Source organism: Piliocolobus tephrosceles, chromosome 11 (assembly GCF_002776525.5).
Source record: "Piliocolobus tephrosceles isolate RC106 chromosome 11, ASM277652v3, whole genome shotgun sequence".
NCBI lineage: Eukaryota > Metazoa > Chordata > Mammalia > Primates > Cercopithecidae > Piliocolobus > Piliocolobus tephrosceles.
Genome location: NC_045444.1, coordinates 45,165,169 through 45,192,381, shown reverse-complemented (window position 1 = coordinate 45,192,381; position 27,213 = coordinate 45,165,169). Strand labels below are relative to the sequence as shown.

Genomic DNA, 27,213 nt, shown 5'->3' with positions numbered 1-27,213 from the left:
AGATCTTCCTGTTTCAGTAAAGAATATAGCATTATTTTAATAAACAATACAGGTTTTATATCAGACTTTGGAGGGTACACTCTGACCGTTTTTTAGGACTGCCCCTTGGTTTTCAGGAAGCAAGAAAGCCAAGGGAAGAGATTTGGTTGATAACTAAATAATAACAATAAGTATACTATTTTTAACTTACATTTATAAATTTCACATATACTATATTAAAACTAATTAAATTGCAGTGCACAGTCAGGACTGATATAATATAAACAAGAGATAATAAGGAAGCTTTATTCTAATTTTAACACAGAGCGCAATACTGTTCACACAGTAAATTCTTAAGATAACCTAGAGTATTCTATTATCACAAGACAGGGTACCTTAATTATTTCCTGGAAGTAAAGGGAGGATTTCCAAGTATTAGAAAATTTTTCTGCCAAATTCCTACAAAGTATGAAAAATAAGTCATGTTTGTTATCATATAACATTCCAACCTGGAGTTGTAACACTTATTATTAGATTTTCTTTAGATTAAAAATAGAATTAAAAAGTCACACTCATTTGAATTGAACATTGTCTTACTCTGAGAAAGTTAAAAATGATTTTTATATTGATAACCACTTGTGAATTCATTTAGAAATATCTTTGTAAATTTATTAAGTACTTATGTTGTCTTGTGCATTGTTTTATTAGACTAGAATATATTCCCTTTTTGGTATCAAGATACTCTTCTCACCTAAGAAGTACAGTCATACACTGCATAATGACATTTTAGTCAATGCCTGACCACATATATGACAATAGCCCCCTAAGATTATAATGCCATATTTTTACTGTACCTTTCTTAGGTTGAGATATGTCTAGATATACAAATATTTACCATTGTGTTACAGCTGCCTAAAGTATTCAGTTCAGTAACATCCTGAACAGGTTTGTAGCCTAGGAGCAATAGGCTGTATCCTATAGCCTAGGTGTGTAGTAGACTGTACCACTTAGGTTGTGTAACTATACTGTACAATGTTTGCACGATGACAGAATCACCTAACAATGCATTTCTTAGAATGTATCCCCGTCATTAAACAACTCATGACTGTATTAGAGAACAGAGCTTCAACTCTGGCTCATTGAAACTGGGATCGCCTTGGTTAGAGTGTATAATAATTTGAGTATTGACCTGGTGACAGATCCTGTACTTATTTCAGTGGCTTTCAACCTTAGATTAACAGGATGTTTTTTATTTCCCTTTTTATAAGTAAAATATATTGATAATATATTAATGTATATATACTAAGAGAAAATTGGCCTCACTTCCTCAGGTCAGACAATTTTAATTAGTGAAAATTATTTACTTAAAACATCGGTTCTCAAATCTCAAATTCAAAGTAAGTAAAGTTATACCATTCATTTTAATGATTTTTAGCACGCCTTCATGTTTCTAGAAACATTTCATAGGGTTTGAAGAGTAGAAAATGCAGCAGGAAAAAGGTAAAATAAAAATGTAATAGGTAAATTATTATAAATTTTAACTACAAACACTGAAATCAGATAAATCTCATCTGTTTTTTATAGTACAACTTTAAGTGTGTTTTTTTCCCTCCCAGGACATTTATTCAGAACAGCTGGGGATCAACCGTTTAACCTGTCCACAGTGTCGAGTGCCTTCCCAATGGTCAGCCACCCAGTCTTTGGTCTACATTCAGCCAGCTCAGGGCATTCAGAATTTGGTGGTTTGGGGACACTTGGTACACCCACAGCCTTAGCCGCACATCCCCAACTAGCATCTTTTCCAGGTAAACATCTGTTACAAGCAGTGTTCAAGGAAAGGAGGAAAGCTTGAGAATGTTCAAGCAGTAATTTGTCTGTTGAACAAAAGGAATAGTCTAATGCCTGCTGTATTTAAAACTTTGGTACAAGAATTGGCTCAATCCTGTTTATCATGTGCAAAAAATTAAACACCCTAAGTGTGTTAGGTGGCAGAGCAGTTAATTAGATATCCAGGTATTTAACTAGAGAAATAGGTGTCTGTCACAGGACAGAATAATTCAGGCAAGTTTTTCTCATGTTTTTTGTTGAAGTACAATATACAGAAAAGTATACATATTATAAATGTAGAGTTAAATGAATTTTTCTCAGCCTTATTTGATTTTTTAAAAAATTATTTAGTGTGAAACTGAAGTTGTTTTTATGAGTATTTTTACACCCCTATTTCAAGTTCTCACTTTTCTTCACCATAAGGAAAATGAGCTAGACTCTTACCTTTCTTTATGTTTCTGTTGTTTGTTTTGTTTTGTTTTTTTCTGAAATGGAATCTTGCTCTGTTGCCCAGGCTAGAGTGCAGTGGTGCAATCTCAGCTCACTGCAACCTCCTCCTCCTAGATTCAAGCAATTCTCCTGTCTCAGCCTCCCGAGTAGCTGGGATTACAGCCACGCACCACCATGTCTGGCTAATTTTTGTACTTTTAGTAGAGACGGGGTTTCGCCATGTTGGCCAGGCTGGTCTTGAACTCCTGATCTCAAGTGATCCGCCCACCTCGGCCTCTCAGAGTGCTGGAATTACAGGTGTGAGCCACTGTGGCCAGCCTGTTTTTCTGTATTTGATCAAAACAACTAGAGAGTTGTACCACTTACATGGCAAGAGGACCAGTATTATCCAAAATTCTATAGATTATGAGGATTTAGTAGTTCAGTAAGACATCAGTTAATTAAAACTTTGGACAGACATGCTTTAATTTGTTATATTATCTTGAAAGCCTAAATTTGAATGTGTTTTCTGTAGATTAATTTGACTTTAATAAATTTTAGTAAGGTCTGCATGTATTAGTGTATGTGAAATAAAACATTATAGCATAATTCTAGAGACAAATAGGCCTGAATTTAAATCTGGCTTTGTTATTTCATAGCTGTGTGACCTTGAACAAATTATCTGACCTCTTAGCATCAGTTTTCTCATCTGAAAAATGAGGATCATAATAATAGTACCTGACTTACAGGGTTCTTGTGAGGATTAAAGGAGTTAAGTCATATTTAGTGCCGAGTACAGTATCTGGTGCACATAATTAGTCCGTAATTGGTAACTATCATTATTTTATTTTGCCTACTTTAATGGTTAATAATTTATCAAATGCTTTCTTAAAAGGAAAGAAGTGTTTTTAAAACTATATGTAGAAAGGATAGATGGTTAAATGTATATTTCAAGTACTATTTCTTGAGTCATATTACTTCTTTAATTCAGTTGTCTGGGAAGCAGGGATGCTGAGGAGGAGTATTGTGAGTAGATAGTTAAAGAAGTCATAAACCAAGTTTTAACATTTCCTTCAAAAATATTAATAGGAATTTATTCAGTTTCTAGCATGGTTGCTTAGCAAGATAAGCATTCCACAGATATTTACTGAAATATAAGTATCTGAATTTACTGAATAAATATCAAAATAAATAACAATATAGATAGTGATATCTTAAATATTTTTATTGTTTTATCATGGCTTATTACACTGTTGCTTTTGAACATTTCTAAACCACAATGTAAATACTATATTATTAAAATCAAATATCTTTTGTACTAGAATGATGGTTAACACATTTAAAAAATTACTCATCTGGATTTCAATAATGTTGATACTTCTGTATAGAAAAAAATTTGATAGCTTCCTCAGCCAAAATAAATTATTCACTTATTCATTGAATGCACAAAATTCTTTGGGCGTCTACTGTGCTCTGCACACAAGGCCAAAAACAGAAAAATAAACATAGTATATTATATTATATGTTGCTTACAGTTTTTAGGAGATAAACGGACAATTGCAAGACAGAGTCTTTAGTGATAAAAGTATGCCTAAATGAGCATACTTTTTGCCAGATAGGCATAGATTATGCCTAGTTTTCAAAGATTCATTTTGTTTAATTTGCAGTTTCATACAGTAACTTAAATATAAATTTTCTATTATTGGCTTTATTCAGAAGGGTGACCAAATTGCCAGACTTTTAAATCACCCAGTAAATAAATGAGAACAAAACAGGAAGATATCACTAGGAATTTTTAATGAGGAATAATTTATTTTTACATTTTCTGTACTTTCTAAAATATGCATTTCAGATTAAATCAATAAATATAAAATTATTTAATGGATATTAGCATAATAAAATTATTTGCATTTTATATTGAAATAGTATTTCACGGTAATTTTTAAAATATTTGTAATTTTTTTGATAATTAATTTTAATACTAAATTACCATGAATTTTTGCAAAGTATTTTTGGCTCTATCAAGTATGAACGATTTTTAAATTCTGCTAAATCTTCTAGGTTCAAATTGAGATCTATTATGTCCTCTGAAATATTATTAATAGACTCTTTGAGTTAAACATGTCAAATATTGGCTGGCCATGGTGCCTCATGCCTGTAATCCCAGCACTTTAGGAGGCCGAGGCAGGCGGATCACTTGATGCCTCACCAACATAGCCAAACCTCATCTCTACCAAAACTACAAAAATTAGCCAGGTATGGTGGTGCATGCCTGTAATCTCAGCTACCCTGGAGGCTGAGGCAAGAGAATCACTTGAATCCAGGAGATGGAGGTTGCAGTGAGCCCATGTCAGGCCACTGTACTCCAGCCTGGGCAACAGAGCATGAATCTGTCTCAAAAAAAAAAAAAAAAAAAAAAAGTTAAATGTTGCTACTATGCTGTTCTTTCTTTTGAATATACTTAGAAATTTACCATATTCTGATTTATGTAATCCTTATTTTGTATTTTGCATTTTATCAACAAGCTGATTTGTGACTAAATTTTGTTTATTTTCCTAAATTTGGAAGACAAGCTTGTCACTTAACAAAAATTATTTCCTATGAAATAACATCAGACATTTGTAAAGTTTATATTCAGAAGCTCTACCATTCGCATCTTTTTATTTAACTAATCTTATTTTCTTATTTTGTATTTTCTTCTGTGGTGTCAGGTTATTTATAACACACATTTTCCCATTGTTTTCTCTAATCTCTACTGTGTACTTACTTTTTTTTTTCTTTGAGAGAGTTTCACTGTGTCACCCAGGCTGTGGAGTGCAGTGGTGCGATCTCAGCTCACTGCAGCCTCCACTTCCCAGGCTCAAGTGATTCTTGTGCCTCAGCCTCCCCAGTGGCAAGGATTACAGAAGTGCACCACAACACCCAGCTATGTGCTTATTTACCATTGACATTCTCGAGTACTTTTTAAAATGTTTTTTTCTGAGTTTGATTATGTCTAAAATATTTGAATCTTACCAGACTTTGATTACCTTACCAATTTTTTGGTTGTTTACAAAGTCTTTGAATTCCACTTTCATTACAGACTCTGTGTTAAATTATATAAATATCTTTGGGAAACCTCAGTCCCTCCCTGCTTTTTAAAATTTTTTATAGTGACACGGTCTCTCTCTGTTGCCCAAGGCTGGTCTCAAATTCCTGGCCTCAAGTGAACCTCTCACCTCAGCCTCCCAAAGCTCTGGGATTACGAGTGTGAACCACTGTGTCTGGTCCTCAGTACAGTAACTTTTTATCAGCTAGGTAGAACCTAGCTTTCAAACCTATAAATAACAAGATTCTGACTGTGCTGATACAAGCCCAAAACACATACTTTTTCTTCCTATCTAAATGTACATCTTTCATCTAAACAGTGGATAAATGATCAATGCTTTTGTATAGTTATTCTTGGTTCAGTTCCCACTGTTCAGGCATGGCTGAATATACATTGGTATCATTTTACTAGTAACACCTTCCTGCAGTGCAGAGGAATAGCTTTTGCAGTTTTCTACTTATACTGTTTTTCAGACTTTTGAAACTGGCAGCTACCATGAAAATTTCACTTTTCTTTTAAACTACAGATTTTGCCATTAGATAAATGAAGGTGCATACCACTTTACATTCTATTTTTAATGAAGGATATTCCTAGAAAAGTTTTAATGATTATATAATACAATAGCCTGACAATTTTGAGTTTTTCCAGTACTGTATTGTTGTGGGGTTTTTTCCTCCAATGTTCTTATGGTTGTCACAGTCAATGAAAAATACCCCATATCTTTTGGAAGACTGGTCTGAAAGATAATAACTGATTTGATAATCTAGCAGACTAGCCAGTTGGAGGAGATTGTTTTTGAGATTTTAGATGGGGCAATACAAGATTACTTCATCCTGCCTTGAAAAATGTGTAAAATTTGGCTTATTTCCTTTTCTAAAACTTTAAAGAGACACTCTTTAAGTATTTACCATTTATTGAATGATTTTCTACCACTGGTCATTTTATATCAATAAAACAATCATTGTTATCTGTAATTTATGAGTGGAAGTAAAAACAAAATTCAGGCTTTCATCATTAACTTTAAGGGGAGAGGCTTTATAAATCTTTTATATTTTAATGTGAAATTACTTGTTTTTGAAATCTCCTTTGAGAACTTATTTTTTAGAACATAAAAAGGCCTACTGATTTTGCTGTATTTATGGTTATCTTTAAGTATAGAAGTTTTCTTCCATAAATGTACTTAAGGTATAGTGGATTACAGTAGTCTGATATTATTATTTAGACTGTCTGATTTATCAGAGCCAGATGTATATTGTATGTAATTTGAGGAAAGTCTTAACATAGGTTGTAGATGTAAACTTAAATTCTAAGGGTTTAAAACAGATGAGAATGGGATAAGTCATCAAATAGTGAAATACTTCTTTCATATTCCTAGTTTTCACTTTCATTTTTTAAACTGTGAACTACCTTTGTCCTTTCCAAGCTTGAACTCCACAAAGCTGCCAAGTGAAGATCCTTAGATACTGGCCTAATGAGGAGAGTGTTAAGTGTACAAGTTCTACTGTTTAAAATTAGGAAAACAATCAGAAGTATGAGCAATTCAGCAGTTTTGTTCCAAGATGAAACTTGAATTATTTTTTAAATAAAACATAGAAAGCCATTGTGATATTAACTGGAAAGTTAATTTATATATTTTTGTTTGGTTGGTTTGTTTGGTTTTGAGGTGCAGAATGGTGGCGAACAACCGATGCTCATACACGTACAGGAGCAACCTTCTTTCCACCATTACTGGGAATTCCACCACTATTTGCTCCCCCAGCCCAGAATCATGATTCTTCTTCATTCCATTCAAGGACTTCAGGAAAAAGTAATCGAAATGGTCCTGAAAAAGGTATCCACATTAACATAAGTGAAGGGCTATAAATCTTCCATTCTCGTATATTTTCATAATGTTCAGGTTTAATACCTTTTTTTCGTTTTTTGTTTTTGTTTGTTTGTTTTAATAGAGACAAGGTCTCACTCTTTTGCCCAGGCTGGAGTGCAGTTGTGTGATCATTGCTTACTGTAGCCTCGTCCTCCTGGGCTCAAGCAGTCCTCCTGCCCCAGCCTCCCAAGAACTATGGACATGTACCACTATGCCCAGCTACATTTTTAAATTTTATTTTTAATTTTTGTAGCGACAGGGTCTCTGTATGTTTCCAGATGTCTCAAACTTCTGGCCTCAAGCAATACTCACACCTCAGCCTCCCAAAGTGCTGGGATTATAGGCGTAGGCCACACCCGGCCTTAATAACAGTTTTATAGTGTTATGCTAGACCTTTTCACATTTTCTAGCTTAATTCTTACAATAATTCTTTGAGATTAGAAGTATTTTATTTTTATAGCCAAAGTCAAATAAGTTGTTCAGGAAAATACTACTTACATATGGATGTGGCCTAGTCAGGATTTTAGCCCAATTCCACTGCTTTTTCCTCTGTATTTCATTACCTCCCTATAGGTAACCCAATATAGTGTGTTACTTCTTCTGTAATTAAGTATTAACTTCATTAAAACTAATAACCTAGTACTGTTTTTTAAATGATCACTAATATTTCTGCAATTAATAACTTCTTAGAATATAATTTGAAAATTATAACAACATTTTAGATGGCTTATTATCTTTCTTTTCACTTAAGTGTTTTACAGAGTTTGTTCTAAAAGGAGAACATTTGCATTTCATTATCTTTCTAAACATTTTGTTTAACTGAGGTGAAATTCACTTAACATAATATTAACCATCTTAAAGTGAACAATTTAGTGATATTTAATGCTTTTGCAATGTTGTACAACACCACCTCTATCTTGTTCTGAAACATTTTTATCACTGCAAAAGGAAACTTTATACCCATTAAGCAGTTGCTCCCCATTCCCCTCTCCCTCAGCCCCTGGAAACCATCAGTTTTCACTTTGTCCCTATAGGTTTACCTATTCCGAATATTTCATATAGATGGAATCATACAATATGACCTTTTCTGTCTTCTTTCACTTACCATGTTTTCAAGTTCATCCAATTGTACATATATCTGCACTTCATTTTTAAATGATGCAATAATATTCCATTGTATAAGCATGTTTATTTTTATTTTCAAGGAGTAAATGGGTCAATAAATGGAAATAATACATCATCTGTAATTGGTATCAACACATCTGTACTATCCACTACTGCTTCAAGTTCCATGGGACAAACTAAAAGTACAAGCTCAGGTGGAGGAAATCGAAAATGTAATCAGGAACAAAGCAAAAACCAGCCTTTGGATGCTAGAGTTGACAAAATCAAGGATAAGGTAAGTTATTCTTGGGAGGACATATATAACAGATATATATATATAAGATTAGCATTCTGAAGGTCAAATCAACAAAATCTATGGTTTAATTTCTTATGAATTACCAACTTTTATTTTTATAGATATGTGTATTTATGGTGTCAGTACAAGTATAAATAATACAAATAGTAATAATAGATAAAATGTATTGAGAATTTCCTGCATATCAACTCTAATTGCTTTTCATATAATATATATTAACTCCTCCTTATATCTGAAGTGAAGTAGCTACTGTTATTACAAATGGAGAAGCAAAGCACCAAAATAATTAGCCACTAAGTGACTGAGCCAGGATTTGAGAGCAAGTGGGTTAACTCCAGTGCATTAGAAAAGAGTGAATAAGAAAACCTTTTATTATGGAAACTTTCAAATACACAAAGTAGACAGAATAATCATTTGTACCTATTATTCAGCTTCAACAGTTATCACATCATGGCCAGTTTTATTTCATATATATCCCCAACTTTGCAAGTTATCAATTTATTGCCTCTCAGCTCTAAATCACTCTTTTCCGGTTTGCCACTTGTTGCAATCTTAGTCCTTGTTAGTAGACGGTCCTGGAAGAACACTGGAAGAAGATGGTACTTCTTTTTCTTCTTCTTTCTTCTTTTTTCTTCTTTTCTTCTTTCTTCTTCTCCTTTGACAGGGTCTGACTCTGTTGCACTGGCTGGAGTGCAGTAGCAGAATCTCAGTTCACTGCAACTTCCACCTCCCAGGCTTAAGTTATCTTCCCACCTCAGCTTCCCTAGTAGCTGGGACTACAGGTGCATGCTACCATACCCAGATAATTTTTATATTTTTTGCAGAGATGGGGTCTCACTATGTTGCCAAGGCTGGTCTTGAACACCTGAGCTCAAGGGATCCACCGCCTCAGCCTTCCAAAGTGCTGGAATCGCAGGCATGAGCAACCACATGTGGCTGGGATTTCTTTCTCTGGTTCTAGTGTTTTCTTCTTTTAATTATGCTGTGGCTGCCAATGGGTGGCTTCCTTGCTGGCCGACAGCTTCTCTACTGGTGGTGGCCAGGAGATCCAGTGGTGGTCGGGAGACCCAGTAGTGACTAGTACACCATCTAGTGAGTTTCATTGGCATCTCAGGAGGCAGTTTACTATCAAGTTTCGGAAAGTAGATGGCTTTCAAGCTAATTTTACTGCCACTGTAGCTGACAAGTTCCCAGCCATGTTTTTCTGGTATCTTAGCAAGCAGTGTTTTATGTGTGTCAGCCTTGACTGTGATACCTCATTGAGTTTCTCTGCCATCCAATGGGCAATAGCCACATCTTCTCCTACAAAGTGTGAAACTCAGCCTTGGGTGAATGAAGGGGTTGGAGGAAAAAGTCCCTTTTCCAAGTTTATCTTTATTTCATTATTCTGCCTTAGCCCTATGAAAAGTACATATTCCTACATCTCCTTTGCCTGTATTATTTAGAGGTCACTTTATCCCTCCTAGTAGTTAATCTTCTGTTATTAATCCATAATTCTTTATGTCAAATTTTTCCTGTTCAGATTGTTAATGTGGTTTCTTCCTTCTGAGTAGATCTTGTTGGCTCTTTAACTGGTTCCAGTAGTAGGGTGGGTATGCAGTTTGCAGGTGGTAAATTTATTTCTACATTCTGATCACTCTACACTTTTGGATTCCCTCTTCCACATTATGCCAGAAGCTGTGACATCTCAACTTTATAAAATGTATGTCATCACTGAGTCCAGGTTTCATTTGTCTAACCAAGTAAGCTGAGAAGCCTCTAACTATATGACCTAGCATATTATGCATTAGATCACTCTTATCAGTGGATTTGGTCTGCTCCAATTTCTGATTTCTTCTTGAATGAGAAGTCCGAGTTAAAGCCTTGTCATCAACTGCAAACATTTGGGAAACAACGATAAGAGTTGTGTCTTCTCTTCTCTGTTTTATAAAAACTGCTTTCAGGGCCTGGTTTTCCAGTGGAAGACAGTCGAAAGTTTGTGATCCTACACACATGATGTTCTTCACCATCTCAGCTGTAATATTGTGACAGGAAGCTTCTGATACATCATAACAAGAATAGCAAGATATGGGTAGCCCCTGACTGCAGATGACGTTGATCTGAACTTTAAATCTGAGCTACATGCCTCTTATACTCCAATTTGTAATCCATAAGAACTACTTTATCAAACTTTTCTTTATCATTTTTCAAGGCAGCACCAAGCTCCATATATTTTCGAGAACAAATGAAACAAAACTGAACAAATACATTTATTTTCTTTTGCTGAGCATATTTCATAGATATATTTCCTCTAAATCTTTAAATTTCCTTCTCAATAGAAAACATTTTCCAGAGTATAGCATGCTTATATGAAGACTCGGGGGAAGGCCATCTGGTAATGCTAAGAAGCTTGACAGTACCCATCACAAAAAAGCAAAAGTACTGTACACAGACCCCAAAACAACCATTTTGTTTCCCTTTCAACCCACACCACTGAGCACTCAAGCAAACATGATAAAATATTCTTAATTGTTTCCTCCCAGGGACACAGGTATCAGTGTCATACTCTCCACCTGTTGCTCTTTACCTGCTCTTGGCTCTTCTCCCATAGGATTTGTTTCAATGGCAGTCTCATTAGTGTAAGCACTAAGGGCCTGTCTCTGAGCTGCTGGCAGTTTCTCTGATGCCAGACACTGACTGAAACCATCCATTTCTGATTCCCATACTATTTTGAACCAAATCCCAGACATCATATCATTGGATGCATTTTTATATGTGCTTCTAAAAGTTAAATGCCCATACTTTTAACCCTTATGCTATCCTACCTCTTAAGGAGTAGTACTAAAATCAACTAAAATCTCTGGTGCCTCTACAATGTGTAAGGCATTGTACAAGACCTTGGAGGCATGAATATGACACAGTTCCTGTACTTAGTTTTAATGAGGAACCTGCATTGACATTCCTAAACAGAATCAGTGCTATCATACTAAAAGCTGTTACTAGGAGAACATACTGAAAACTCACAGAGGCACCTCTTTCTGCCCAGTTTTAGAGATAGATTCTGAGGTACCATATTACTGTCTAAGGCAACTAAGTGGAAATAACATTATAGAGAGATAGTCTATTCAAGTGAGGCATGCTAGAACTTAAGATTTCAAAAGAACAGCACTTTCAGATGATACGTGGTTCAGCATGAGTTTGTGGGAGTGGGTTGTTCAAGTAAAATGGAGCTAAAGGGCATTGGAACAAAGAAGAAAATCCTATACTTTTGCACCCAGTATTTTTTCAGTTTTCAAAACTTTTTTAAAAAGTTGCTTCATTCATTCTTTTCATGTGTAGTTTGAAAAAAATGTTCTTCAGCTAATTTTGATACCTCCCATAGGAGGTGGGGTACTTAGCCGTTCTCATTGAAAGTCACTGATTAAGTCCAATCCCCTCATATAGTCTGCATATGCATTTAGAATAAAAATTGATATTTTAAATAATTAAATTAAGACTAAAATATACAGCCTGTTAAGAAAAAATAAAACAATTTAAGGTTGAATGAGTTTTATTCCAACTGTCGTACAAGTTATTCTTACCACAGCAACCAAAATAACCTTTACAAACATATCTGGTTTTTTATGGTTTGAAAATATTACATGTTAGGGAATAGTAAGTGGTACTGCCACTGTGGAAAACAGTATGACAATTCCTCAAAAAACTAAAAATTAAATTACCATGTGATTCTGCAATTCTACTTCTGGGTATGTACCCCCCAAAATTGAAAGCAGGGTCTCAAAGAGGTCTCTGTACACCCATACTCATAGCAGCATTGTCCAGAATAGCTGAAATGTAGACACAACGGAAGTGTCTATCAACAGATAACTGGATAAGCAAAATATGGGAGGAGATGCATGTGTATACATACATACATACATACATGTTAATATTATCCAGCTTTAAAAAGGAAGGAAATTCTGATATTTGCTACAACATGGATGAACCTTGAGGACATTATTATACAAAGTGAAGTAAGCCAGACACAAAAAGACAAATACTGTACTGTATGATTCCACTTATTTGTGGTACTTAGACTCATCAGAATTATAGACCAAAGTAGAACGATTGTTGCCAGTGGCTAGCATGGAAGGAGGTGTGCGAAGTTAGTGTTTAATACATACAGAATTTCAGTTTTACAAGATGAAAAGAGTTAATAGGTATAGAATTTCAGTTTTACAGGATGGATTCCAGTCTTGAAAGGCTCTTCTCTTATGTCCTTGGGTGATTGGCTCTTGCTCTCCCTTGGGAGATGACTACGTGTAAAGCAAAGCCCCACTCCACTCCCCAGCACACATTGTCTATCCAGTTATTCTGTTTTACTCATGGTATTTATCACTCAAAACATTTATTTAAATTGTTTGTTGATTCTCTTCTTCTGGTTCTCACTAAGCAGAACTGGCGACTGTTTCTCACACCCTTGTATCCCCAGAGACTTGAGCAACTATGCCTGGTACATCATAGCCTTGAATATGTATTTGTTTGGTTATTAAAAGAAATAAGTATACAGTGAAATGAAAGTTCAAGGAGAGGATTCTGAAAAGTTTTCCCAGATTGGATGGGGGAAAATTAATAAACTGTGATACAAACCCATCTTTTCCCTATTTCTCTAATACTCACACTTCTCATTTCTCCTTATTTTAGTGAGTGCTAAATGTGTTACCTTATCAAACTAGAACTCTTTACACATGGCGGAAGTACACTCGGCAGACACTCCCTGCATCAGAATCACATTAAGTGCCCAGTTTAGAAGTGGGACTCAGGATTGTTATGCACCCTAAAGCTTCAGAACCAGCACCTCTGGATGACTATTCCTGGGGAGTATAGTCCCCATTTCTCATGCCACCTTTAAATAAAAAGCTACACACTTATTCCTTGGGCATTTAAATAGGAGTTAATTTTTCTCTGCTAAATCACTGTCACTCTCTTATTTCTTTTCTTTCTTGTCCCTTACTAAAACAAAAATGTTTATTTCCATTTAGGTACCTTATGCTTTTCAGTCTTGCTATACATGCTTAGAAAACTACAACAGATTTTGGTTGCAAACAAGTAGCTGTTTCTTTGACAAACAAATGGTAGTCTTAATATTAATATATTATTATTTCCCTTTAATCTCTACCTCGTGATCTTTCTCATCTTGTGGTTCCCATACAATTCCAATTCAGTTTCTCATTCCTGCCTATCCTACTTTGAGGGAAGAAAACTCAAGAAATGATAGGAACTATTAGTCTGCTTATTGAAGTATGTATCTTTGAAGGAGGCCTTCTGTTAGCTGGTTTGGAGCAGTTAAAACAGAGTCATTGCAAGGCTGGCTGTGGTGGCTCACGCCTGTAATCCCAGCACTTTGGGAAGCCAGGGCGGGTGAATCATAAGATTAGGAGTTCAAGACCAGCCTGGCCAAGATGGGGAAACCCTGTCTCTACTAAAAATACAAAAATTAGCCGGACGTGGTGGCGGGTGCCTGTACTCCCAGCTACTCGGGAGACTGAGGCAGAGAATTGCTTGAACCCGGGAGGCAGAGGTTGCAGTGAGCTGAGGTCTCGCCACTGCATTCCAGCCTGGGCGACAGAGCGAGACTCTGTCTCAAAAAAATAAAAAAACAGAGTCATTGCAAACAGAATATAATGGCGGGAGTGACTATCCTCACTATATGAATGTTACCTGAATCAGTGTTCAGAAGACACAATAAAAAGACTATAGATTTGCAATCTGTAACCGTGGCTTCAATTTGGCTTTCTATTGTGGAGATATATTACTGTATTTCATTTTTTTTTTTTTTTTTGAGACGGAGTCTCACTCTGTCACCCAGGCTGGAGTGCAGTGGCCGGATCTCAGCTCACTGCAAGCTCCGCCTCCCAGGTTCACGCCATTCTCCTGCCTCAGCCTCCTGAGTAGCTGGGACTACAGGCGCCCGCCACCGCGCCCGGCTAGTTTTTTGTATTTTTTAGTAGAGACGGGGTTTCACTATGTTAGCCAGGATGGTCTCGATCTCCCGACCTCGTGATCCGCCTATCTCGGCCTCCCAAAGTGCTGGGATTACAGGCTTGAGCCACCACGCCCGGCATATATTACTGTATTTCATTCCCCAATCCTGAGTAGTCATGAAAGGATGTATTTCTGTTAAGATCATAACTTTTGTAATTTATTGTTATTCTTTCTATATTTTGTTCTTTATCAGCAAAGGCCATTAAATGTTCCTAGATTGTACTTAATCTTCTTGTTCCATCATTTCAATGTTTCTCCTTTTCAGTCTTTCTATTGGTGAAATTTTAACTTTCCCTTTGTTAAATAATTATAAATATATTCAATGTTATACATGACAGAGCTTGTACTTTTTATTGAGGAGTTCTAAGTTAATTGATTGGTTTGTTAATTTGTTAATTCATCTCATGATTTTTCCTATTTGTATCCACTACTATTGTGTGTTCTTGAACACAAAACTTCACATTTATGTGACCTAATGCCACTTTCTACCAGCTTTAGATTTTATTTTTCTTGCAGAGTCTTAAGTGTTCCAGAAATAAATATCTCTCTTTATATTTATCTACCTTGTCTTCTACCTTTTTTAATCTATTCTGAAATGAAACATAAACAGTTAAATTCCTTGACCCTAACTAAAGCAGCCGCATAAGACTGTTGCTACCCTACTTTATCTTCTCTACAGCACTTATTATTATATGGAATGATTTGTTTTTATGTTAAGCATCTGTCTATACTCCCCTATCACCAGCACTAGTAAGTTTCTTGAAGGCAAGAACTCAGTCTTGGACACACCCAGAAAGGTGTGTGTGGCATGTTATAGGTAAATGTTTGGCTACTGACTCACTGTCTGCAAAAAGAAAGAAGATTAAATGTGTAACTTTTGATGTATGTATCATAGTTGGAATCATTTTGTGAACTGATCTTTTTAGTCTGTCGCACATTTTGAAGATTAGCAGCCATAAGAATACATCTACACATATGCTGTATTGATATTTTCAATATTCTACATGACAGAGCTTGCACTTTTTATTGAGGAGTTCTGTCATGTAAGTTAAGTTGATCAGTTTGTTAAATAATTATTCTTACAATATGTGACTTTTTCCTACAATGACATTTTGAGATTGAAACTAGCATTTGAAAATTAAAAAGAGCATACCTTTTATTGAAACTTGAATGTTTTTGAAAAATAAAGTCTTGCCAACTACCTTGTCGTTATCCAGAAACCAAGGAAGAAAGCAATGGAAAGTTCCAGCAACAGTGATAGTGATTCAGGCACATCATCAGACACCTCAAGTGAAGGCATTAGTAGTAGTGATTCAGATGATCTAGAAGATGAAGAGGAAGAAGATCAAAGTATTGAAGAAAGTGAAGATGATGATTCTGATTCAGAGAGTGAAGCACAACATAAAAGTAACAACCAGGTATAATTTTTTTCATGGACAGTATCCAAACATTATTCATATTTAGAAATTAACTGGTTTATCTTGACTCTCAAAGTCTGTAGTTTTAAAGTTAATTATTACTTTGAGTTCATACTTTTGCCCAAGAAAGAAGATGAAATATTTTTAAAGGGACATATGGTATTTCTTTTATGAATTTTTAGATTTTTAGATATTATCATAAGGCATTAGGAACACTTTTAAAGTATCCGTTTTTGTCTCCAGGTTTTACTGCTTGATAGTCTTTATCTTAATAGATGTTAGGAACTTACCTTTTCATTTTTATTTCTAGGTGCTATTACATGGTATTTCAGACCCAAAAGCAGATGGACAGAAAACAACTGAAAAAGCCCAGGAAAAAAGAATACACCAGCCATTACCTCTTGTGTCTGAATCCCAGACTCACTCATCATTCCAATCCCAGCAGAAGCAGCCTCAGGTTTTGTCACAGCAGCTTCCATTTATTTTCCAAAGCTCTCAGGCAAAGGAGGAATCTGTGAACAAACACACCAGTGTGATACAGTCTACGGGATTGGTGTCCAATGTGAAACCTTTATCTTTGGTAAATCAAGCCAAAAAGGAAACTTACATGAAACTCATAGTTCCTTCTCCTGATGTTCTTAAAGCAGGGAATAAAAATACCTCTGAAGAATCTAGTTCATTGACCAGTGAATTGAGATCCAAACGGGTGAGTTACAAATTATTTTTACAAGAATTTTACTACTAGAAACAGATAGAGCTTCTATATTGTCTTATAATACACAAGTTTAAGTTAAATTCTACCCTCATTTTTATACCTTCTTAGTCTCCAGGAATAGAATATGTACATCAGAAAACTAGATGTCTCTGATTTTATATTCATATATGTATCTGTTTAATGTATTTTTGGCAATGCAATCATGTCATTCTAGCTCCCCTGCAACCCATCCCTACAGTAAGCCCCCACACCCAAGATCTAAGGATTTAGAAATAAGGGGATAAGTATGTTTGAATAAGACAAGCTTCACAATTACTTGGGTTTAAAATTAATGTCCTTTTTTTCCTAATATCAATTTTTTTTTTTTTTTTTTTTGAGACAGGGTCTCGATCTGTTGCCCAGGCTGGAGGGCAGGGGCTCAATCTCAGCTCACTGCAACCTCCACCTCCCGGATCCAAGTGATCCTGCTGCCTCAGCCTTCCTAATAGCTGGGACTACTGGCGTGCGTCACGACACCAGGCTAATTTTTGTATATTTACTAAAGATGGGGTTCCACCATGTTGGCCAGGCTGATCTCGAGTTCCTGACCTCAAGTGATCTGCCTGCCTCGGCCTCCCAAAATGCTGGGATTACAGGCGTAAGCCACCACATCCAGCCAAATATATTCTTTTTCAAAAAAATGGACTCAAGTAATTTACCTCTATAGTTCTAGAATGTATACATTTTAAGTGTAAAAACCCTTCATAAAGAATCACTTTTCTGGCCAGCCATGGTGGTTCACACCTGTAATCCCAGCACTTTGGGAGCCAAGGCAGAAGGACTATTTGAGCCCAGGACTGTTTGAGACCAACCTCCGCCGCATAGTGAGACCCTGTCTCTACCAAAAAAAAAAAAAAATTCCTTTGCCATTCTTAATGAATTATATGAAATGTAACTTCTACTTACACAAACACTGGAAACACTCTTCAGAGAATTTTCTCATCTTTGTTTTTCTTGCTGTTGATTTTACTACATAGACTACATTCATATGTCCAGCAAAATTCTAATAATTAAATGAGTATTGCTTTTTATTCTAGAATCAGCCTAGAGTAGCAAACCATTATGTTTGAACACAATATTACAAACATTATCATTAGGCAACTTAATTAGATAACACTTGTAGAGCATTTACTGTTTGCCAGCCATTGTTTTAATTGCTGAACATACATTAACTTATTGGTCATAACATCTATGAGTGCTACTAATATTATCCTCATTTACAGATGATAACATTGGACATTCACATTAGACTCAACTCTAAAAGATTACCTTCTCTTTGTCAGTACCTATTATTGAGTTAGAGGTACCTACCTGCATCCCTCATTAGTTCGTTATTTTCTTAAAGGTTACTTAATCATTGAATCCTTCAGTACCCTTACACTGAAGACAATGTAACTTAAATCCATATAGATTGATTGAATACATAGACCAGGAGTGGAATTTTGTAGATCTTATGTCAGCTTTCTTTTATCAACTTTTTTTTTTTTTGAGGCAGAGTCTCACTCTGCCACCCAGGCTGGAGTGCAGTTGCGCGATCTCGGCCTTGGCTCACTGCAAGCTCCACCTCCCGGGTTCACGCCATTCTCCTGCCTCAGCCTCCCAAGTAGCTGGGACTACAGGTGCCCACCACCACACCCGGCTATTTTTTTTTTGTATTTTTAGTAGAGACGGGGTTTCACCATGTTAGCCAGAATGGTCTCGATCTCCTGACCTCATGATCCGCCCTTCTCGGCCTCCCAAAGTGCTGGGATTACAGGCATGAGCCACTGCGCTGGCCCTCTTTTATCGACTTTTATCTGGAGGACTTTTTGTGATCTGCAGGGTCTCGGGGAGCAAGAGCTTGGAGGTAGGACAGATTTTGGAACTCGTCTCCTCTTCCCGTCCAGATGGGTTTGTTTTTTTTTTTTTAGGCAGAGTCTCGCTCTGTTGCCCAGGCTGGGGTGCAGTGGTGCTATCTCGGCTCACTACAAGCTCCGCCTCCCTGGCTCAAGCATTCTCCTGCCTCAGCCTCCCAAGTAACTGCTGCTACAGGCGCCTGCCACCACCCCCAGATAATTTTTATATTTTCAGTAGAGATGCGGTTTCACCATGTTGGCCAGGCTAGTCACAAACTCCTGACCTCAAGTGATCTGCCTGCCTCGGCCTCCCAAAGTGCTGGGATTACAGGCGTGAGCCACCACGCCTGGCCCCAAATGGATATCTTAAAGCAGCAAGAGGTTTGCTACTATACAGGTCTCAAAATTCTCTCCATCTCCTTTTTACACATCACCCCTGATTTAAAAAATGATAATATGTGTACTGTAAAAGAGCAATTTGAATAAAATGTAGAAATCTTTGGCTGTTATTAAAAACTTATTGGTGTCAATATATGGGAAGTGATTCTTTAGAATTACAGTGAGGAACACTGTAATTGTTGCAGAAAATTAAAATACAAAACTAAAGGGACTTTGGTCTTAATGGCCCTTTGGACCTGTATATTTAGAAGGAAAACTTACTACCTATAAAAAAAGATTACAAAATTATTACATAATTATGTTCTAACAGATGAAACCACTCATTTTTCTGCTGAAAATTTACATCTTGTATATATTAAAGTATTTTACATAAGAATTTTGCTATAAAATTACATCAAAAAAGTACATCTAACTAGTATAATTTTCCGTAATTTACTGAATAATTACTAATTAAGCACTTTCTCTTTGTAAGATATTGCCTTAGGTACAAATCTTTTGTGACAGTTTTTATTTGCAAAGAATTATCTTAATTTCTAAACTAATACAGCATAGTTGTTTTTCTTTTCTTTTTTTTTTTTTTTTGAGACGGAGTCTCGCTCTGTCGCCCAGGCTGGAGTGCAGTGGCCGGATGTCAGCTCACTGCAAGCTCCACCTCCCGGGTTTACGCCATTCTCCTGCCTCAGCCTCGCGAGCAGCTGGGACTACAGGTGCCCGCCACCTCGCCCAGCTAGTTTTTTGTTTTTTTTTTTAGTAGAGACAGGGTTTCACCGTGTTAGCCAGGATGGTCTCAATCTCCTGACCTTGTGATCCTCCTGTTTCGGCCTCCCAAAGTGCTGGGATTACAGGCTTGAGCCACCGCGCCCGGCCAGTTGTTTTTCATAAATGAAAAAGTTTACATTGCTTACTGCTTGTTAGTTCTGCTGCTTTAAAATATTTAATAAGTATTTCAGGCTGAGTGCGGTGGCTCATGCCTGTAACTCCCAGTACTTTGGGAGGCCAAGAGGAGGTGGATCACGTGAGGTCAGGAGTTCAAGGCCAGCCTGGCCAACATGGTGAAACCCCTTCTCTACTAAAAATCCAAAAAAAAGGCTGGGTGCGGTGGTTCACGTCTGTAATCCCAGCACTTTGGGAGGCCAAGGCAGGTGGATCACAGGGTCAAGATATCGAGACCATCCTGGCCAACATAGTGAAACCCCATCTTTACCGAAAATATAAATATTAGCTGAGTGTGGTGGCATGCGCCCAGTCCCAGCTACTTGGGAGGCTGAGGCAGGAGAGTCGCTTGAGCCGGGGAGGCAGAGGTTGCAGTGAGTCAAGATCGCGCCACTGCACTCCAGCCTGGAGACAGAGTGAGAGACTCTGTCTCAAAAAAACAAAAAAACAAAAAAACAAAAACATTAGCCAGGTATGATGGCACGCATCCGTAGTCTCAGCTACTTGGGAATCTGAGGCAGCCTTGAACCCAAGAGGTGGGAGTTGCAATGATCCAAGATCATGCCACTGCACTCTAGCCTGGGTGACAGAGTGAGACTCTGTCTAAAAATAAGAAGAAGAAGAATAAATACAATATTTAGTAAGTATTTTATATAACGTTCCATCAGCATTTACACTTGCGAAATCTCCATCACAAATCTTTGCTGATTTGAGTGTTAGGAACCCAGGTCTGATGCTGACAACACTGCTGATTTTAATTTCAAGGCAATCATTTTCAATGTAGAATTTTACCTTAGATTAAGAAATTCAACTCCTTCTGTTAACTGAAAAGATCTTAATAATTCTGCTGCTCTTTATTTTTATGTAATATTTTAATCATAGTAGCTTAATAAAAATCATGATTGTATTGTTTTCAAGGAGATTCTAATAGTTAAATAAGTTTTTGTTTCTTTATAGACATAAATTTTATGGCTTAATGGTTTATAATCTTTTCCAAGAAAATTGTATTTTTCTAAATTGTTTACTCTGGAATGTTACTATGCAAAGGCACACTAAAGTAGATCCCACAGAATGTTGAATGTCCGTTTCCACCAGCTTAATGTCTTAAATCTTTGCTTCAAAGAAGTTCTTGCTCAGGAAGTTACTCATTCAGCAACCTAAAATTGTTTTTTGAGCATATACCAAGCACAGGGTTCTGAACAATGTCTTAGGCAGACCATAAAGGTGAATAAATGAGTATTTCTACCCTGAGGAACTTATCAAAGATGTTAAGTTATCTCCTTAGAGGTTTCAGGCATATAGATATATGCTATGTATACTAAAGGTGGTGTGGCATAAGAGTACATATAGTCGCCAACTTAAACTTGTTTGACTTGGCTGGGTGCAGTGGCTCACACCTGTAATCCCAGCACTTTGGGAGGCCGAGGCAGGCGGATCACAAGTCAAGAGATCGAGACCATCCTCGCCAACATGGTGCAACCCTATCTCTACTAAAAATACAAAAATTAGCTGGGCATGGTGGTGCATGCCTGTAGTTCCAGCTACTTGGGAGACTGAGGCAGAACAATCGCTTGAACCCGGGAGGTGGAGGTTGCAGTGAGCTGAGATCGCGCCACTGCACTCCAGCCTGGCAACAGAGCAAGACTACATCTCAAAAAAAAAAAAAAAAAGAATTGTTTGACTTATGATCTTTCAACTTTACAATGGTGCAAATGCTATACACATTCAGTAGAAATCGGTACAATAGTCCCTTGATGCTGGGCAGCAGCAGCGAGCCGCAGCTCCTGCTTGGCCACATGATAATGAGGGCAGACAACCGATACTCTACAGTGTACTGTGTTGGTAGATTATTTTGCTCAACTTTAGTCTAATGTAAGTGTTTTCAATATATTTAAGGTAGCCTAGACTAAGCTATGATGTTTGGTAGGTTAGGTGTATTGTATCTATTTTTGACTTAATGATATTTTCAACTTTCGATGAGTTTATGGGGAAGTCACCCCATGGCAAGCTGAGGAGCATCTGTATAAAGACGTAAAGGAGCTCAAAGGAAAGAGGCAAAGAATGCTGGGAAATTTGGAAAGCTTCTTGGTTTGGATCTTGAAGAATAAACAGTATTTTGTCAGCTTGAAATTTCTAAGAGGAGGCTATTTCATGCAAAGAAAATGGTTTTAGGTTTGGATTATTGTGAAAATGGAAGCAACAGTAAAGCAAGGAGGATAGTCAAAAGGCATATAATTTTTAAGGGGGAAAAGCTAATTAAATTTTATTTAGTTACAGCCAAAATGTAGCAACCAACTAGTCATAGCTGTTGCTACTTTTATAGCACTTGTATATCATGATTTAAATTTGTGTGTGATATGATAGCTGTAATTTGTTTTCAGATATTGAAAGCAAATAAAAGCAATCTTTGTTTTGTGGTACATTTTGTTGTGTTTTTTAACTTATGTTTCAACAGGAACAATATAAACAGGCATTCCCATCACAGTTAAAGAAACAAGAGTCATCTAAGAGCCTGAAGAAGGTTATTGCAGCTTTGTCAAATTCAAAAGCAACCTCTAGTTCACCAGCACATCCAAAACAAACATTAGAAAACAACCACCCAAATCCATTCTTGACAAATGCACTTTTAGGTAATCACCAACCAAATGGAGTTATTCAAAGTGTCATTCAAGAAGCTCCTCTAGCACTTACTACCAAAACTAAAATGCAGAGCAAGATTAATGAAAACGTTGCTGCTGCAAGTAGCACCCCTTTTTCCTCACCTGTAAATTTGAGTACAAGTGGGAGAAGAACCCCTGGCAATCAGACACCTATAATGCCCTCTGCCTCTCCCATCCTGCATAGTCAAGGGAAGGAAAAAACAGTTAGCAATAATGTAAACCCGGTAAAAACACAGCATCACTCCCATCCTGCAAAACCTTTAGTGGAACAATTCAGAGGAACAGATTCAGACATTCCCAGTAGTAAAGATTCTGAAGATTCAAATGAGGATGAAGAGGAAGATGATGAGGAAGAAGATGAAGAAGATGATGAAGATGATGAATCTGATGACAGCCAATCAGGTTATTTTCATTTTAAAATTTAAAGTATTTCTCTAAATGCTATATATGAACCAGACATTTTAAAGCATTTCTTAATTCAGACTTAAAATCAGTGTGATTTACTATGTTTCACACCGCTTTGTACATTTCTATAATGAGCTCGTAAAATACAGGAGTAATTGATACTGGAAATCCTAAGTCAGATTCTCAGCTTGTTATTCATTTGACATTAAACAAATAATCACTTTAGGATGAATACAAATGATGCATAAATTAAGACATAATTTCATCAACTTGCTTTATTTTTATTTCATTCAGGACCACTCTTCTTTCGTTTCTTCTGCTACTTGTTAAAATGTATCACCAACTGTTTTGAACAAAGATAAAATTATAGTCATAGTCATTCAGAAAGTACCAAAAACCTAAATCTCTATGAATATTCCATCAATAACAGAAAATTTGTTAAATAACATATAGATGACTCTCTGATTTAATTTTGAGTCACTTTTTTTTTTTTTTTTTGCTGGATCGGGGGTTAACTTCTTTGCATTTTTATTTTCCTTCCCTCTCCTCATTCCACAGAAGATTGAAAACATAAAATACAAGAGAGCTTAAATTGTGAATACAAAAATGAAATACATATTATAAATGTTTGTGGATTTGTTACTAGTCAACTACAGATTCAACTAATTTTTTTAGCAGCTAATCTGAATAGGAAAATATACTCAGCTGTACAATTTATAGTGTCTATAAGTTAAAAACAAACTTCATGCTCAGGGTAAGAACCACTCTTCCTGGGGTTTCCATAGAACAGCTTTGTATGATAGATCATAAATATCAATATTCATAACTTTAAAAACTAACTTTTATAATGAATTTCAATATAGGCAAATGGTATCACACAAACCAGAATTGCACAGAAGCTATTGTTCTGTGAACTATGAGGAAATAGTCTAAGTATTACTCCTATGTTTATCAAGTTTAATCTAGTAATAGATTTTACATATCTAAAGGAACGGATGCATCATACATAAAACTACGTAGCTAGAACAAACTTAAATTATTGAATTATCCTACTATAATTATTTCTGTAGGCCTAGTTTTTTTGAGAGGCCTGAAAAGCCTGATGAAGTCTTGTATGTAAATAGAAAAACTGCAGCCAAAAAGCCAAGAATCTCGTGTTGAAACTGGTTTTCTTTTACTCCAGGGCCCAAATGGAAGTATGATGGTAGTTCCAGATTTCTCTTTCTCATATTTGACTTACTGTACTTCATAAGCCATTGGAATCTGTTAGTTTGAATAGTCAATTTAATCCCCATTTACTTTAGTTTCTCCATTAAATAAAAAATTATTTTGACACCAAGCAGAACTCATCATGTGAATAATGTCACATGAGAACTGTTTTATGATTAAAGTGTTGAGTAAAACTTACACTTTAAAAAAATTTTTTGAAGATTTATAGCCTGCATACACTGTTCTCAAATAGCTTATAACATTTACTCTGTAGGAAAATTGCTCATTTGAGTTCTTATTCACAGTTGCTGGTTCCTGAGCTAGCCCATTTAGATACAAACTGCAAATTATTGGTGATTATCTAGTTATAATATACAAATGCTTCTTTTACTTCCCAGAATCAGATAGTAATTCAGAATCAGATACAGAAGGATCAGAAGAAGAAGATGATGATGATAAAGACCAAGATGAATCAGATAGTGATACTGAAGGAGAGAAAACTTCAATGAAACTGAATAAAACAACTTCCTCTGTCAAAAGCCCTTCCATGAGTCTCACAGCTCACTCAACACCTCGTAACCTCCACATAGCAAAAGCCCCAGGCTCTGCTCCTGCTGCCTTATGTTCTGAATCCCAGTCACCTGCTTTTCTTGGTACATCTTCTTCCACACTTACTTCAAGCCCACACTCTGGTACCTACCCTTTATTTTTATTATTCTAAAGTAGAAGTCAAACCATAGCAAGAATTTTTATTGATAGAGTGTTCTGGAGATGATCTCACTGGAATCACGATTAAAGTTAGATTTTAGGTTGGCTAAGGAAAGTCAGCATGTATTTTCAAAGGATATGACTCATTACCTGGTCTTTTTTTCCCCCTGATTTTCCAGTTTAAGGATCTGATTAATGACAGTTCTTTTGGTTTTGAACCTTTTCTGCTTTTGTGTTCAGTTTGTGCTTCTAGAATGTAGAATGTAATTGACAGTTGGACTTTTTTGTACAGTTGACCCTTGAACAACGCAGGATTTAAGAGCACTGGCTCCACACACAGTCGAAAATCTACATGGAACTTTTGGCTTCTCAGAAATTTAACTGTTAGCCTACTATTGACCAGAAGCCTTACTGATAACATGAACAGTCAATTAACATATGTTGTATGTGTTATGTGCTGTATTCTTACAATAAAGAGAAAAGACAAATGTTAGTAAGAAAATCATAAGCAAGAGAAAATATATTGACTCTTCATTACGTGGAAGTGGATCATTATAGAGATTTTCATTCTCATCTTCATGTTGAATAGGCTGAGGAGGAGGTGGATTGGTCTTGCTGTCTCATGGGTGACAGAGGTGGAGGAAAATCTGAATATTAAGTGGACTCACACAGTTCAAACCCATGTTGTTCAAGGGCCAACTGTACTTTATAAAAAAGCTCACTTGGTTACTTAAGATGCTATCTGCCCAACATATAGCCAGTGTCGTTTCTATTAGAGAGTAGCAATCTTATTCCATTAACATGCCATGTCCTTTTTTTTTCCTATTTGACTTTTTATAAATTCCTAGAGGTCTTCATTAAACATTTCTACATTTAATATTCCAAAACTACTCTCAGTTCTCATTCCATGTCTAAGAAACTATAGATATATACAGTAAAATATTTTATTTTACTTATTTCATTCTCCTCTTGTCAATTTCTAGCTTTGCTTTCATTTACCACATACCAGTATGATAGCCTACTAATTTTAGATGAGTTTATTTATGTTTGTGAAACTTGATCTCGGTCTTTGAAAATTTTTACATAAAATCATAATCCTGTTCCTTGGTGGTTTAGGTTAATTAAAAGACCTGGTAGTGTTTTTGGCTATGGATGTATATGGACATAGAAATTAAATCGTCTTTAAATGTATGAGCCAGCTGTTGAAATTTTTCAGCATCCAAAAACTCATATTTTCAAAGTCAACAATTTAAAAAAGTTTTCTGAAACCTCTATTTCTGTCCTGCTTCTCTAGCCATTTCTTTAATAACAAAATGAGAGGAAAGGTATATATTTTTACCTTGAATTGTATTTTCTTTAGAGAGAAAAACTAGTTGTTCTGTCATTCAGACCTAAAAGAAGAAAAAAGCCCCCTGCCTTATAAAGTGTTTTATTGAAAACCATCTGAAAATAATGTATAAATTACAGAAATACACTAAATAATCCAAGTCATTAACATATACTTTTTAAAAGTTTCTAAACGATCAAGATTATTATCTCTATTATTGAATTTTTTATATTAACCAATTGAATTTTTTTAAAGGCACTTCCAAAAGAAGAAGAGTAACAGATGAACGTGAACTGCGTATTCCATTGGAATATGGGTATGCAAAATAAGGTTTCCCTTTTTCTTTTTCCCCCATATATTTATGCATGTTTGATATATACTTGATTTTTCATTCTCTACAATTAATAAAAGAAGTTCATAGCTGCATAGTATTTATTAGAGCAGAAGAGCTAGAGCAAAGGGCAAGGAATTTGGTATATCAGAAAACTGAAATTAATCCTGTTTCCTGGAGATGTGGCAGAGCTGGGGTGGGATGATACAGCCAAGTAGAAACATGACTGATAAAGAACCAAGAGCAAATCAGATGGCAAAGGGCAAGAGTACAGCGAGATTGTGAGAAGTTTTTGTGAAGATAAAATTAAAGGACAGTAAAAGCTACTTTGGTCAAAATTGAGGGACTCAACCAGAGTTTGACTAAGATGGTTTAATTAGAAATGACAGCTTTTAGACTGAATGTATGTGAACCCCAACCAGCAGAGAGCCAGGTTTACTTTACTCCTCCCTTAAAGCTTTTCAGATGTAAAAATCACTACACATTGACGCGTTACTGAAATGTCAGAGTACCCAAAGTAATCAATTACGATTTCTAAACATTTTGATGGAGTTTAATATATAAATTGAATAATTAATTTTTTAGTTGAATTGGCTAGAAATCTAAATAATTTTGACAGTTAAT

General features: G+C 36.0%; 1 protein-coding gene across 23 annotated transcripts in view; it reads left to right on the top strand.

Annotated features, from left to right (window-relative positions):
• The window catches only part of BAZ2B (bromodomain adjacent to zinc finger domain 2B), a 430,125-nt gene that overhangs the window by 268,470 nt on the left and 134,442 nt on the right, over positions 1–27,213 (top strand). For 18 of the 23 annotated variants that reach the window (XR_003309384.2, XR_003309383.2, XM_026454040.2 and 15 more), the window contains 8 exons: positions 1,596–1,784; positions 6,987–7,154; positions 8,393–8,586; positions 15,828–16,028; positions 16,339–16,734; positions 22,405–23,011; positions 24,622–24,915; positions 26,514–26,574. Coding sequence is in view for 21 of the 23 variants with exons in the window: in XM_026454040.2 (XP_026309825.1) it covers positions 1,596–1,784; positions 6,987–7,154; positions 8,393–8,586; positions 15,828–16,028; positions 16,339–16,734; positions 22,405–23,011; positions 24,622–24,915; positions 26,514–26,574 (2,110 nt within the window). In the remaining 2 variants the exon portion in view is untranslated. The remainder of the gene's footprint in view (positions 1–1,595; positions 1,785–6,986; positions 7,155–8,392; positions 8,587–15,827; positions 16,029–16,338; positions 16,735–22,404; positions 23,012–24,621; positions 24,916–26,513; positions 26,575–27,213) is intronic. The other 5 variants (XM_026454052.2, XM_026454067.1, XM_026454069.2 and 2 more) reach the window with 3 other exon arrangements.